We start from the raw sequence: 12,998 nt of genomic DNA, 5'->3' as shown, positions 1-12,998 counted from the left end.
ATAAAGAGGCCTGTTTCAGCCCTGAGGTGCAAAATCTTGAGTGGATTATCCCAGGAAATTCTCAGGGTGCCTGGCAAGCACCCTAGTTTGCAGCAGTCTCATTGATATAAAGCTTGAGCCTCTGGATGGTTTCGCCTTCCATGGGTGGCCTGTGCAGGTAAACTGGAGAAACACCTTGACACCTTCTGGGGCTGACTGACTTCTTCTACTCTTCTGGTTTCCTTTTGGGTGAGTGGAGGTGTGCTTAGGAAGATTAGAAAAGCCCCAAAGAGGCCTGCAGATTCCGAGCTGTTCCTGGTCCTTTGGTCCCATCGCCTCATGGCACAGAGTCTTGTCCAGGGTTGCACTAGCGTGTGAACACACCATTTCCCTTTGTGTAACCGGGCAAAGGGAAAAACTGCTTGTTATTTTTTTGAAAGGGAAGCCCTAGCCGGCCCTGGAAGAGAATCTTGGAGGCAGAGGGCCGGCAGAGGAGGCTTGGTAGAGGTAGGAAAAGTTCAGGAACGGGGAGGAGAAAGGGCAGAGGGGGGCAGCACTGAGCTGAGGAGGGTCAGGGAGTGGGTCCCCTCTACTCCATCTCTGCCCTCAATGTTTTCCTCGTGTATGAGGGACTGGCCCGGGGGCCTCTCACTCGCCGTCACGCCCAGGGTGATTCTCCCTGAGCTCCCCTATTTGGCCGGCTCGGCCGGGCTCTGGGCGGGGCGGCGGAGCGCGGGGGTGGGAGTCCGGAGGAAGATGCGCGGGGCTGGCTTGGAGGAGGCCGGGCGCCCAAGGCAGAGGGGTGGGGACCGGGGGTGGGCTGCGCCCTCCCGCTCCGACCCATTCCACAGCCCGCGGAAAGCAGACACTGTCAGCTGAATCACTCCCCTTTCAGGAGGAGGGAGGGGACGGAAAGGTAACTAGCCCCTTTCTGCTTAAAAACAAAACAAAACAAAACCAAAGGGAGCCCGTGGGCAGCCTTGCAGCCTCCATCTCCCGACTCCTGGACCATGCACCCAAGCATCTTCCTGCTCGGCTACGGGCGAGGACTTGATTTCTTGAGCTGAGAGCTACAACTTGTTGACTTTTCTTCTCCCCAACGACTGAATCATGCCATGTGCCCAGAGGAGCTGGCTTGCAAAGCTCTCCGTGGTGGCTCAGCTCCTGAACCTGGGGGCCCTTTGCTATGGGCGACAACCTCAGCCGGGCCCGGTGCGCTTCCCAGACAAGAGGCAAGGTTAGTGTCTTTTCTTTATTTCCTTTGAAAACCGCAGGGTAAGACGCGTGCAAAGTTGGTTGCTCTTTTTTTTTTTTTCCCCTTCCCCCACTCAGCTGAACTCCGCAAAGCCGTTTGGCTGAGTTGCAAAGAAATCTGGGCTGGGAGCTGGGTAACCCTGGGCATCTCGGAATTCAGGGCTTAACGTGTCCAGTCCTTACTTCTTACGGAAACCGAAGATCGGGACTCTTGTACACGAAGGATGCTGCTGCGAAGACTCTAGAGTTAGCTAGTAACCCCTCACCGCCTTTTTCTCCTCTGAACACTGCACTGTTTCAATCCCTTTTTTTCAGACTCTGAACACGGAAAATGACTTTTTTTTTTTTTTTTTTTTTTTAAATAAAAGTTCCAACCGGCCACTGGCAGTCATTGCCATGTTTCTAGTTAGCTTGAAACTTCTGGCGAGGGAAGGGGAAATGCGATTCCGCCCCCCTGCTGAGAGAGCTTGGCTGTGTTTTCCTTTCCTGGAAAGATTTAGGGCTGTGTTGTAAAAATAACAGCCCTTTTAGAGAAAATGTCCTACCGTAGGGGCTCACCTTTACCTGTTCTGTCTTGCTGATTGCCTCTGGCTGCTTCTTCTCCAGAATTTCATGAATCTCTATAGTGCGAGAGAAAGCACTGGAGTTGTGATGGAAATTGGTGATTATACTCGTTGTTGTTATTACTATTACATGATTTTAAAAGCTAACACCCTGAGCAGGCGGGTGTTGTCGTCTCTGCCTTTTCATTGGATTTGCGAGGGCCAGACACACATTCCCATTTGGTGGGCAGTTCATTGGGCTTCTGGGAGCCAACAGTCGTGGGAGCAGCCATGGCCGGTGTGGTTGGATGTGGGAGCACTGTGGTGTGTCAGCCTCTGCCTCCTGGGTGCAGGCACCTTTGTTACCCCCTCTGCTTTACACACAGGAAGCTGAAACCCGGGGAGTTTATGGGCTTAGCTATGGTGGAGTGAGTGTAAGCCCAGGTAGCCTGACTCCAGCAGCTGGCTTCTTACAGTCGAGCAGCACTGTCCTAGAGCAATAATCGGGATCACACACACACACACACACACACACACACACATACACACACAGAGCCTGGGGGTTAGTGTCCATTAAGTCCTGTGTCTGCTGACTGTGCTCAAGTCTGCCATAGCTTCCTGGCCCCCTTTAATCCCCAAGACCACTTGGGTGGTAAACATCACCAGCCTGACCTTGTTGAGGATTTCTGCCTACGTTGCAAAGTTCAACTACAGCTGGAGAGCTTATATGCTGACTCCCAGAGCCATCAGAAGCGGGACCCTTTGCTTTCCTTGGAAGCTGGAGCTGCAGACACTGGGGTGAGATGTCAGTCAGCCAGCACTCGCTTGTGTAAACGGTCCAGGTCCAGATAGATCTCCCACCCCCAAGTTTAAAATAGCAGCGTTTGTTGTTCTTTGAAAAACAGCCCTTTTATGAAAAGTCTTTTGCCGGCAGCACAAACAAAGCTTGCGAGCACTTCCCAGGGCATTTGGAGATGGTTTGGTTCAAAACCACACATTCTCCTGGGCCGGTTTTCAGCTCTGCTTGCTCCACATCTTCTTTGTAAGTGAATTCAGCTCAGTGTGGAGCAGACTCCACTGGGACTTGCTTTCTCCTCTCTGGAATGCAAGTGATAAGTCACCTTTAGGGTTGTGTGCTGAGAAGGATTGATACCAAAAAAGAGCTGTAGAGTACTCTGAGCTTATTGGTGATGCATAGATATAAAATAATTTCCAAAATTTTTTTCAATTTTAGTTAAAGACTTAAATGTCCGATTTGAAACCTTTCAACTTCTAGAAGAGAACATAGGCAGAACACTCTTTGACATAAATCATAGAAATTTTTTTTTCAGATATGTCTACTAAGGCAAAAGAAAAAAAAAGCAAAAGAAAACAAATGAGACCTGATTAAACTTAAAACTTTTGCACAGCAAAGGAAGGCATCAACAAAATGAAAGACAATCGACTGAATGAGAGAAAATATTTGCAAATGCTATAACTGATAAGGGGTTAAAATCCAAATATATATACATATAAATATTACTCTATATATAAAAAAGGCAAACAACCAAAAAATGGGCAGAAGACTTGAATGTATGTTTTTTCTAAGAAAGGTATATAGATGGCCAACAGGCACATAAAAAGATGCTCAACGTCACAAATCATCAGAGAAATGCACACCAAAACTGTGATGAGATGTCACCTCACACCTTTCAGAATAGCTATCATCATAAAGTCAGCAAGTCATAAATGTTGGTGAGGATATGGAGAAAAGGGAATCCTTGTATACTGTTAGTAGTAACATAAATTGGTACAGCCACTGTGGAAAACAGTATGGAGATTTCTCAAAAAAATAAAACTACCTTCATTTCAGTTCAGTTCAGTTGCTCAGTTGTGTCCGACGCTTTGCGACCCCATGAATTGACACACGCCAGGCCTCCCTGTCCATCACCAACTCCTGGAGTCCACCCAAACCCATGTCCATTGAGTCGGTGATGCCATCCAATCATCTCATCCTCTGTCATCCCGTTCTCCTCCTGCCCTCAATCTTTCCCAGCATCAGGGTCTTTTCCAGTGAGTCAGCTCTTTGCATCAGGTGGCCAAAGTATTGGAGTTTCAGCTTCAACATCAGAACCATAGGAAATATTAATCTTGCACACAACACACTGCCTCTCTTCTGCAGCTGGCAATCTCCCCTCAGGTTTGTATGCCTTGTAGCGTTTACAGGTCACGGTCCTTCCATAATCTCTTTTGCTGCTGGCAACTCCATAAAGCACATCCCCTGCATGCGCTTGTGCAGAACCGAGGGAGAGCTACAGTGTGTTTCAAGACCAACGTCATGATCATATGCTTATGCCATTTGCAAAAGATGACTTCTGTAAAGAGGAAATTATTTCACATCTTAACATAAGAAGAGCCTTCAGAGTTTTGATATGGCATTTGTCTCCATTCTCATCAGCATTTACTGTCTGTGGGTTAGTTAACGTAGGGCTGGTGAGCAAACTCAATTTCTTCTGGTGTATTTTACAACTTTGAGTCAAAGTTTGGAATCAATACAATTCTCCACAATCTTTCCATGTATGTAGTTTTCCATCATAAAAATACAATTGAAAGGTTACAACAACACATGGAAGAGAATTATGAAAATAAACTTCCATTACAGGAAGTAATATCATTGCCCTTTGTAGGAAGGAGTCTTAGAAATTTGTTCATCGCAGCACTGTTTATAATAGCCAGGACATGGAAGCAACCTAGATGTCCATCAGCAGATGAATGGATAAGAAAGCTGTGGTACATATACACAATGCAGTATTATTCAGCCATTAAAAAGAAAACATTTGAATCAATTCTAATGAGGTGGATGAACCTGGAGCCTATTATACAGAGTGAAGTAAGCCAGAAAGAAAAACACCAATACACAGTATACTAACACATATATATGGAATTTAGAAAGATGGTAATGATAACCCTGTATGCGAGAAAGCAAAAGAGACACAGATGTATAGAACAGTCTTTTGGACTCTGTGGGAGAGGGAGAGGGTGGGATGATTTGGGAGAATGGCATTGAAACATGTATAATATCATATAAGAAACGAATCGCCAGTCCAGGTTCGATGCAGGATACAGGATACAGGATGCTCGGGGCTGGTGCACTGGGATGACCCAGAGGGATGGTATGGGGAGGGAGGTGGGAGGAGGGTTCAGGATGGGGAACACGTGTACACGCATGGCGGATTCACGTTGATGTATGGCAAAACCAATACAATATTATAAAGTAATTAGCTTCCAATTAAAATAAACTTAAAAAAAGAAGGAAAAAAAGAAATAAATATAAAGAATAAGTATAGATTTAACTTAAATTTTACAAAATCTGGCAGGTCAGTAATTTCTCACCTCTCTTCTTTCTTTCTGAGAGTGGGTAAAAGGTCGGTTGGCGGTTTGTATTTTCAAAAGTGCTTACAACAACAGGCTTTCCCCAAAGTTTCTCGTGAAGTATCATCTAAACCTGTGGCCTAGGGTTTCAAATCTAATCTTAAACAAGGCAAATCAAAGTATTTGTGGCTTGTGTTTTACACCCACCAATCCCAGTGCAAACTGTACTGTGGTTACGGCCTGTATCAGTCCCACCCACAGCCTTGTTGATGCCCCCCTCTTGACTTCTGGCTCTCAGTGGTAGACCCTTGAGAAGTAGTGAGGGCACAAGCTAGGAGGGTGTGCTCCGGGTTCAGGTGGCCCCAGCCTGAATCCTTACTCCTCTTTATTGTCTTTTTATAGAGGTGGGAATGAAGGCTCAGACAAGGAACACTGTCAGTAATATCCCAGACAATTGTGAGGATTAGATGAAACCACGTTGGTATACTCTAAATGCCACGCTTGATAATAGAACTGGTAAAAAAAAAAAAAAAAGTAGGAGTTATTCTTATTCATTGACATCTTGTTTCTCCATCCTTGTCATATCCCTTCTGAGCTCTGCTTTCTATTGGCCAGGACAATAGCTAACTACTCCTCCAAACTAAACGCCCACTGAGAGGAAGCCAAGATGAGCTTGAGCCTCTCTCCATCTCTGCTTGGAGCTTACATATACTTAAGGCCACAGGGGTTCCTAGTAGCCAAGTCTCTATCTTTAATACCAAGAGTAAGTAGCTAGTATTTAGATAGTGAGCATTATCTGTCAAGCACTGTTCTAAATCTGTTATGTATATATATATATATATATTTGCATTTATTTTTTAAATTATTATTATAAATTTATTTATTTTAATTGGAGGCTAATTTCTTTACAGTATTGTATTGGTTTTGCCATACATCAACATGAATCTGTGACGGGTATACATGTGTTCCCCATCCTGACGCCCCTCCCATCTCCCTCCTCATACCATCCCTCTGGGTCATCCCAGTGCACCAGCCCCAATTGTCACAACCACCCTGTGTGCTGTGCTTAGTCACCCAGTTGTGTCTGACTCTTTGCGACCCCATGGACTGTAACCCACCAGGCTCCTCTGTCCCTGGGGATTCTCCTGGCAAGAACACTGGAGTGGGTTGCCATTTCCTTCTCCGGGGGATCTTCCCAACCCAGGGATCGAACCCAGGTCTTCCCCATTGCAGGTAGATTCTTTACCGTCTGAGCCACCAGGGAAGCCCCACAACCACCCTAAGACACTATCATTTTTATGCCTATTGTGTAGATGAGGCTAGTGCAGTCGGACTGCCCACATAAAACACACTCCGTTAAGTAGGCTCCTAATTCCATCCACACCTATTGGCTTCTGTGGCTTAGTCACTTCCTTCACAGTAAAATCAAGGGTGAAGGTGGTTTTATCTCCCCTTACTTCACCAGATAAAGAGCAGTTATTTTTTCCATTTACTGCTGAGTGACTTGAGGCCTCTCCAAGAAGTCAGCCGGTTCTTTCCTTGTCAGATCATCACCGTCTATGGGGTCGCCCAGACTGATGCGAGTTAGCAGTAGCAGCAGCAGCCTCATCCTTAGGGGCAATGTTCTCGCCTCTGCTCTGCTGTACCCTCTGCCAAATGCAACTGCTCATGTACACGAAGTGTGGAGGCGAAGAACGTGGTTTTGAAATAGGAATCTCGAAGATTTTAATCTAAGTATGCTGCATACTGGCTCTGTGACCTCTCTTAGATTCTGTTTCTATTTCTATGAAATGAGGATAGCAGCTGAATCTGTGACACAGAGTCTTGTGTGGATTAAATGAGCACTATTGTAGAAAGTGCTTCCCTGGTGGCTCAGTGTAAAGCATCTGCTTGCAGTGCAGGAGATGTGGGTTTGATCCTTGGGTCAGGAAGATCCCCTGGAGGAGGAAATGGCAACCCACTCCAGTATTCTTGCCTGGAAAATCCCATGGACAGAGGAGGCTGGTGGGCTACAATGGATGGGGTCTCAAAGAATTGGACACAACTGAACACACTCGCATTGCACAGTTATAGCAAGTGTTCATTAAATGGTTACTATAATTGTAATCATCATATTATTACACAGCCAGCTTATGCTGACTCTCTTAAAAAAAACCCAGTAGATCAAAACAACTAGGTCAAAAACTGTAAATGTATTTGCTTGTCTATTCTTTGGGCAATAGGTGCTGGGGTTCAGGCAAGTACCTGTAGTGTTTAATTCTTTGGACGTTTCTTTAGAGACAGGTCCTCGAATGTACATAAGCTTCTGTTGAGAGGAATCAGCATACAGGGTTACCGTTGCAAGGTGATGGTTGTACTCAGTTGGATAAGACTTTTTGTACCCCGTTCTGCTCTCCACTGCACCAACCCTGGGGGAACCAGAGATATCACTGAATCATAGAAGAAGAGAGCAACAGGAGGGAAATACTAGAGAAGCTGACTATATCCAACCTCAGCCAACCTGGCCATTCCTTTCCTGAGGTCTGAACGTGAAAGGACAGTGAAGCTCTGATTCTTATGAGGCCCAGATATTCCTTGGAGATGGACAGTACAGAGGCCTGAGTCAATCTGACTCCTAGTTCATGGTACATTCACATTATTAATTTGTGCAAAATGCCTTTCTTGTTTTGTTTTTTAATGTATTTTGGTCCCCATTCTCCACTCTCAGTCCTCTGTGTAGAAAACTGTTTTAATGGGTTCCATATGTATTTTTTTGTTGTTGTGTATGTCCTGGCCTGGGAAACTTTGTATTACTGTTTTTGCTTGTATTTTCCCTGAATGTAAATGGCTCTGTATTAAGTTGTTTTGATTCTTACTTTTCACTGAGGATTGTTTTTAAGGTTCGTTTGTTGCTCTGTGCTCTGGCTCTTAGTCACTGCCGTCAGAAGCAAGGAGTCTGGAGTTTTTACTCTTAAAAACTGAGGCTTTGTTAGTACCTAGGAGTGAAAGCTGTTCTGTCTCATGTTTCCTTCTTTCTTTCCTTCTTTTTTTGCAGTATAATTGACCTCTGTTAGTTTCAGGTACATAACATAGTGATTCAATAATATTTCTGTACATTTCAAAATGATCACTGGTGAGTCTAGTCACCACCTGTCACTGTATAAAGATATGACAGTATTATTGACTATATTTCCCACACTGTGTATTTCATCCCCATGACTCATTTGGTAACTGGAAGTTTGTACCTCTTAATCTCCCTGACCTATTTCACTCATCCCCTTACCCCTTCCCCTCTGGCAACCACCTGTTTGGTCTCTGTATCTGTGTGTCTGTTCTGTTTTGTTATGCTTGTTCATTTGCTTTGTTTTTTAAGTTCCACATATAAGTAAGATCATATGGTATTTATCTTTCTCTTATTTTAGTTATCCAAGGCACAGATGAACTACAAGTATGTTTGAAGAGAGTTTTCTGCAAAAAAAGAGCTTTTATAGTTCTACCCCATTAAGTCCAGTTCTTTGAATAGTCAGCTACAAATATGTTCAGTGTAACATGCACACAAATGAATTGGGCACTTGTGATATGCAAGATTCTGACCTCTAAAGGGTTTGGGAATCAGTAATATAATAAACAAAAGGCTCTGTAGAATCAGGCTGTTCTGGGAGCTACAGAAAGTGAGGACATGGTGGTTCAGAACAGAGAGAGAACTTTAAGGACTTTAGGAGAAAGAAGAGGGAGGATTTGAGTTGAAACTTTAAAAAATAAGCATAAGATGGGACTTCCTTGGTGGTCCAGTGGTTAAGACTCTGCTTTCCAATGCAGGGGGCATGGGTTCAATCCCTCGTCAGGGAACTAAGTTCCCACATGTCACGGGGTGAGGCCAACATTTTTTTTTTTAAAAAACCATGTTGTTGATGTTTAGTTGCTCAGTTGTGTCCGATTCTTTTGTGACCCTGTGGACTGTAGTCCGCCAGGTTCCTCTGTCCATGGAATTTCCCAGGCAAGAACACTGGAGTGGGTTGCCATTTCCTTCTCCAGGGGATCTTTCCTACCCAGGGATTGAATCTGCGTCTTGTGCATTGCACGTCGGTTCTTTACCACTGAGCCACCAGGAAAGCTAAAAAAGCATAAGATTATGTTAAACATAAGATTTTGATAGAGGGCAAAAGACATTGTAGCTGGGGAAAGTAAGTTGAACAAAGTAAAACAAGTTATAAAGTGCAGGGGTACAGCTGGAAGGTGGAAGTAGAAAAGCAAAAATTTTTTCCCCTTTTTCTCCCTCCTAGTCCGTCTCCCTCCCTCCTTTGTTTTCTTTCCTCCCTGCCCCCACCACTTTTTTTTTTTTTTTTGGCCTGAAGCAAAAGATTAGTTTATCAGCTCAAGTGGTTAATGGCTTGCTTTAGGTAGTCTGTAATGTGGAACCTGCTGCTTACTCTCCACTAGATATAATAGATTTCTTGTTTTTCTCAAATAGGAAAGTGAAGAGGCAGTGGTAGGGATTTCAGTTTAAGGAAATGAAAAGACGTGTTCATTCTGATGTGTGGAAGAAAGGAAGAAGTGTTCATGTCTTGTATTTTTGAAGTGGCAGTTTTCTAGATTCTACATATATGTGTTAATAAACAATATTTATTTTTCTCTTTTTGATTTACTTCTCTAGATCCATCCACATCTCTGCAAATGGCACAGTTTTGTTCCTTTTTATGGCTGAGTAATATTCCACTGTATATATATGTTCCACATCATATATATACATACAGCTGGTTCACTTTGCTGTACAGCAGAAACTAACACAACATTGGAAAGCAACTATGCTCCAATAAAAAAGTGGAAATTTTTATATTTTGGCCCTGTGCCTCTGAATCTAATATATTCACCTACCATTTTATTTTCTATATTTTATGAAAATAAAAAAGAAACATCCAAGTTCTTTTATGTACTCATTGTTACATTACAGAACACTTATGCTATAACTATGCAAGGTTTTTCAGGGTCTACTTGATGGGTTTACTGTGCTTTTGCATTTTTTCCTTCAACCTGACTTAACTGAAAATTTTAGAGGCGTTTACATTCCTTATGATAAACGGTGAAGCTCTGTGATTTGTATGAATAAACTCTAGACCTGAAATGTTCCTGTTTGCCATACTGATCTCGCCACTTTCCTAACCATATTTCTCATGCATTAATTCTTGTCTTGGTCTGTCTCAGGTGAAACATCTGACATCCAGAGCTATGTCTTGATGTCAGCTCAGACAATTGCCTGTCATCTGTGAGAGAGCCCTGGGTCGATTTGAGTTGTTTAGGGAACTTGATGTGAATGGAGTTCATACCATGGAAACGATCTCTAAACTTCAGGTCAACAGTAGGATTTTGAAATCAGCAAGCTAAAATCCAAGTTCAAACAGGAGTGTATTTGTCTTAACCATAGATTCAGCAGGGATCTCTTAGTCTCTCTCTTTTTTTTTTTAACTTGTTATTTTATATTGGAGGAGAGCCAGTTAACAATGTTGTGATAGTTTCAGTTCAGTTCAGTCGCTCAGTCGTGTTCGACTCTTTGCGACCCCTGAATTGCAGCACGCCAGGCCTCCTTGTCCATCACCAACTCCCGGGGTTCACTCAAACTCACGTCCATCGAGTCCGTGATGCCATCCAGCCATCTCATCCTCTGTCGTCCCCTTCTCCTCCTGCCCCCAATCCCTCCCAGCATCAGAGTCTTTTCCAATGAGTCAACTCTTCACATTGAGGTGGCCAGAGTACTGGAGTTTCAGCTTTAGCATCATTCCTTCCAAAGAACACCCAGGGCTGATCTCCTTTAGGATGGACTGGTTGGATCTCCTTGCAGTCCAAGGGACTCTCAAGAGTCTTCTCCAACACCACAGTTCAAAAGCATCAATTCTTTGGCGCTTAGCTTTCTTCACAGTCCAACTCTCACATCCATATGTGACAACTGGAAAAACTATAGCCTTGACTAGACGGACCTTTGTTGGCAAAGTAATGTGATAGTTTAGGTGGACAGCAAAGGGACTCAGCCATACATATAAGTGTATCCATTCTCCCCAAACATCCCTCCCTTCCAGGCTGCAAATAACACTGAGGTAAGTTCCCAGTGATTTACAGTAGGACTTTGTTGGTTATGCGTTTTAAATATAGCAGTGTGTACATGTCGAAAGGATCTCTTCATCTTATTCTGTGTTTCCTTTTTGCCCCCCAGAGCATTTTATCAAGGCCCTGCCAGAGTACCACGTGGTAGCCCCTGTCCGAGTCGACGCGAGTGGGCATTTTCTGTCTTACGGCTTGCACCATTCTGTCTCCAGCAGCAGGAGAAAGAGAGGTTTGGATGACCTAGAGGACCGGGTGTACTATAGAATTTCACACCAGGAGAAGGACTTGTTCTTTAACTTGACGGTCAATCAGGGATTACTTTCCAAAAGCTACATCGTGGAGAGGAGATACGGGAACCTCTCCCATGTGAAGATGGAGGCTTCCTCGGGGCCCCCTTGCCATCTCAGGGGCACGGTTCTGCAGCAGGGCACCAGGGTCGGGACTGCAGCCCTCAGCGCCTGCCGTGGACTGGTGAGTCCTCTTTCTTCTCTGCCCTCAGTCCCTGGCTGTCATGGCCTGGACTGTAAACAGGTTCACACACACATTCAACACATATGAATTGAGCACTTGTGATATGCATGATCCAGGTTCCCAAACAGGCTGGAGAGAAAGTGCATAAATTTAAGTCAATCTATCTGGATGGAATGGAGAGAATAAGGGAATTGGGGGTCCAGGAAGAAGTTCAACCAAGAATATCAGAGCAAGAAGTGGTGGGGGGGGATCAGAGTAGAGTCTTCAACCTCTGAGGCATCTCTGAGGGTGCTGGTGACTGGTTGGCTGGCTAGCCCCTTTGGAGTTAGGAAAATCTGGACCTGCACTGGGTGTGAGGCACATAGTAAGGATGGTAAGGGACTTCCCTGGTGGTCCAGCAGTTAAGACTTCGAGCTCCCAGTGTGGGGGCCCCGGGTTTGATCCCTGCTCAGGGAACTAAGATCTTGTATATCTTTTGGCACAGCCAGGAAAAAAAAAAAAAAAGATGGTGCTGGCTAGCAGCTGCTATGAGTTCATTTTTTGATTCTCAGTTCAGTTCAGTTCAGTCGCTCAGTCATGTCTGACTCTTTGCGATTCCGTGGACTGCAGCATGCCAGGCCTCCTTGTCCATCACCAGCTCCCGGAGTTTACTCAAACTTACGTCCATCAAGTTGGTGATGCCATCGAACCATCTCATCCTCTGTCATCCCCTTCTCCCACCTTCAATCTTTCCCAGCATCAGGGTCTTTTCTAGTCAGTTCTTTGCATCAGGTGGCCAAATTACTAGAGTTTCAGCTTCAGCATCAGTCCTTCCAGTGAATATTCAGGACTGATTTCCTTTAGGATGGATTGGTTGGATCTCCTTGCTGTCCAAGGAACTCTCAAGAGTCTTTGCCAACACCACAGTTCAAAAGCATCAAGCATCAATTCTGGCTAGTTTATAATCAGACTGCACACGGACCCTTGGGCTGTCAGTTGATCCCTTTGTGCCTCTGCTTTCTCCTCTGTGGAATGGAGATAATAATAGCCCCCAACTTACAAAGCAGGGGTTGGTAAACTACGGCCCACGGGCCAAACCTGAACCACCTTTTGTTTTTATAAATAAAGTTTTATTGAAACACAGATATGCCCATGCTTTTGACTTACAACAGCAGAGCTGAGTGGTCAGGATAGGGACTGTGTGGGACTATGAGGCCCCAAATATTTGCTGTCTGTGCTTTGCAAGAAAAGTATGCTAATCTCTGTAATACAGGACTGTGAGTATTAAATACATTTGTGTATATATATATATATATATATATATATGAAAGTCGCTCAGTCGTGTCT

At 44.4% G+C, this 12,998-nt stretch overlaps 1 protein-coding gene across 1 annotated transcript in view; it reads left to right on the top strand.

Moving 5' to 3' along the window:
* Window positions 1–757: 757 nt before the first annotated feature.
* Window positions 758–12,998, top strand: part of ADAMTS12 (ADAM metallopeptidase with thrombospondin type 1 motif 12) — a 387,436-nt gene continuing 375,195 nt past the window's right edge. The window contains exons 1-2 of the mRNA XM_040262292.1: window positions 758–1,216; window positions 11,311–11,672. Coding sequence (XP_040118226.1) covers window positions 1,090–1,216; window positions 11,311–11,672 — 489 coding nt within the window. The 5' untranslated portion in view covers window positions 758–1,089. The remainder of the gene's footprint in view (window positions 1,217–11,310; window positions 11,673–12,998) is intronic.

Source organism: Oryx dammah, unplaced genomic scaffold, assembly GCF_014754425.2.
Source record: "Oryx dammah isolate SB20612 unplaced genomic scaffold, SCBI_Odam_1.1 HiC_scaffold_20, whole genome shotgun sequence".
Classification (NCBI taxonomy): domain Eukaryota; kingdom Metazoa; phylum Chordata; class Mammalia; order Artiodactyla; family Bovidae; genus Oryx; species Oryx dammah.
This window is presented reverse-complemented; position numbering and strand designations above follow the sequence as displayed.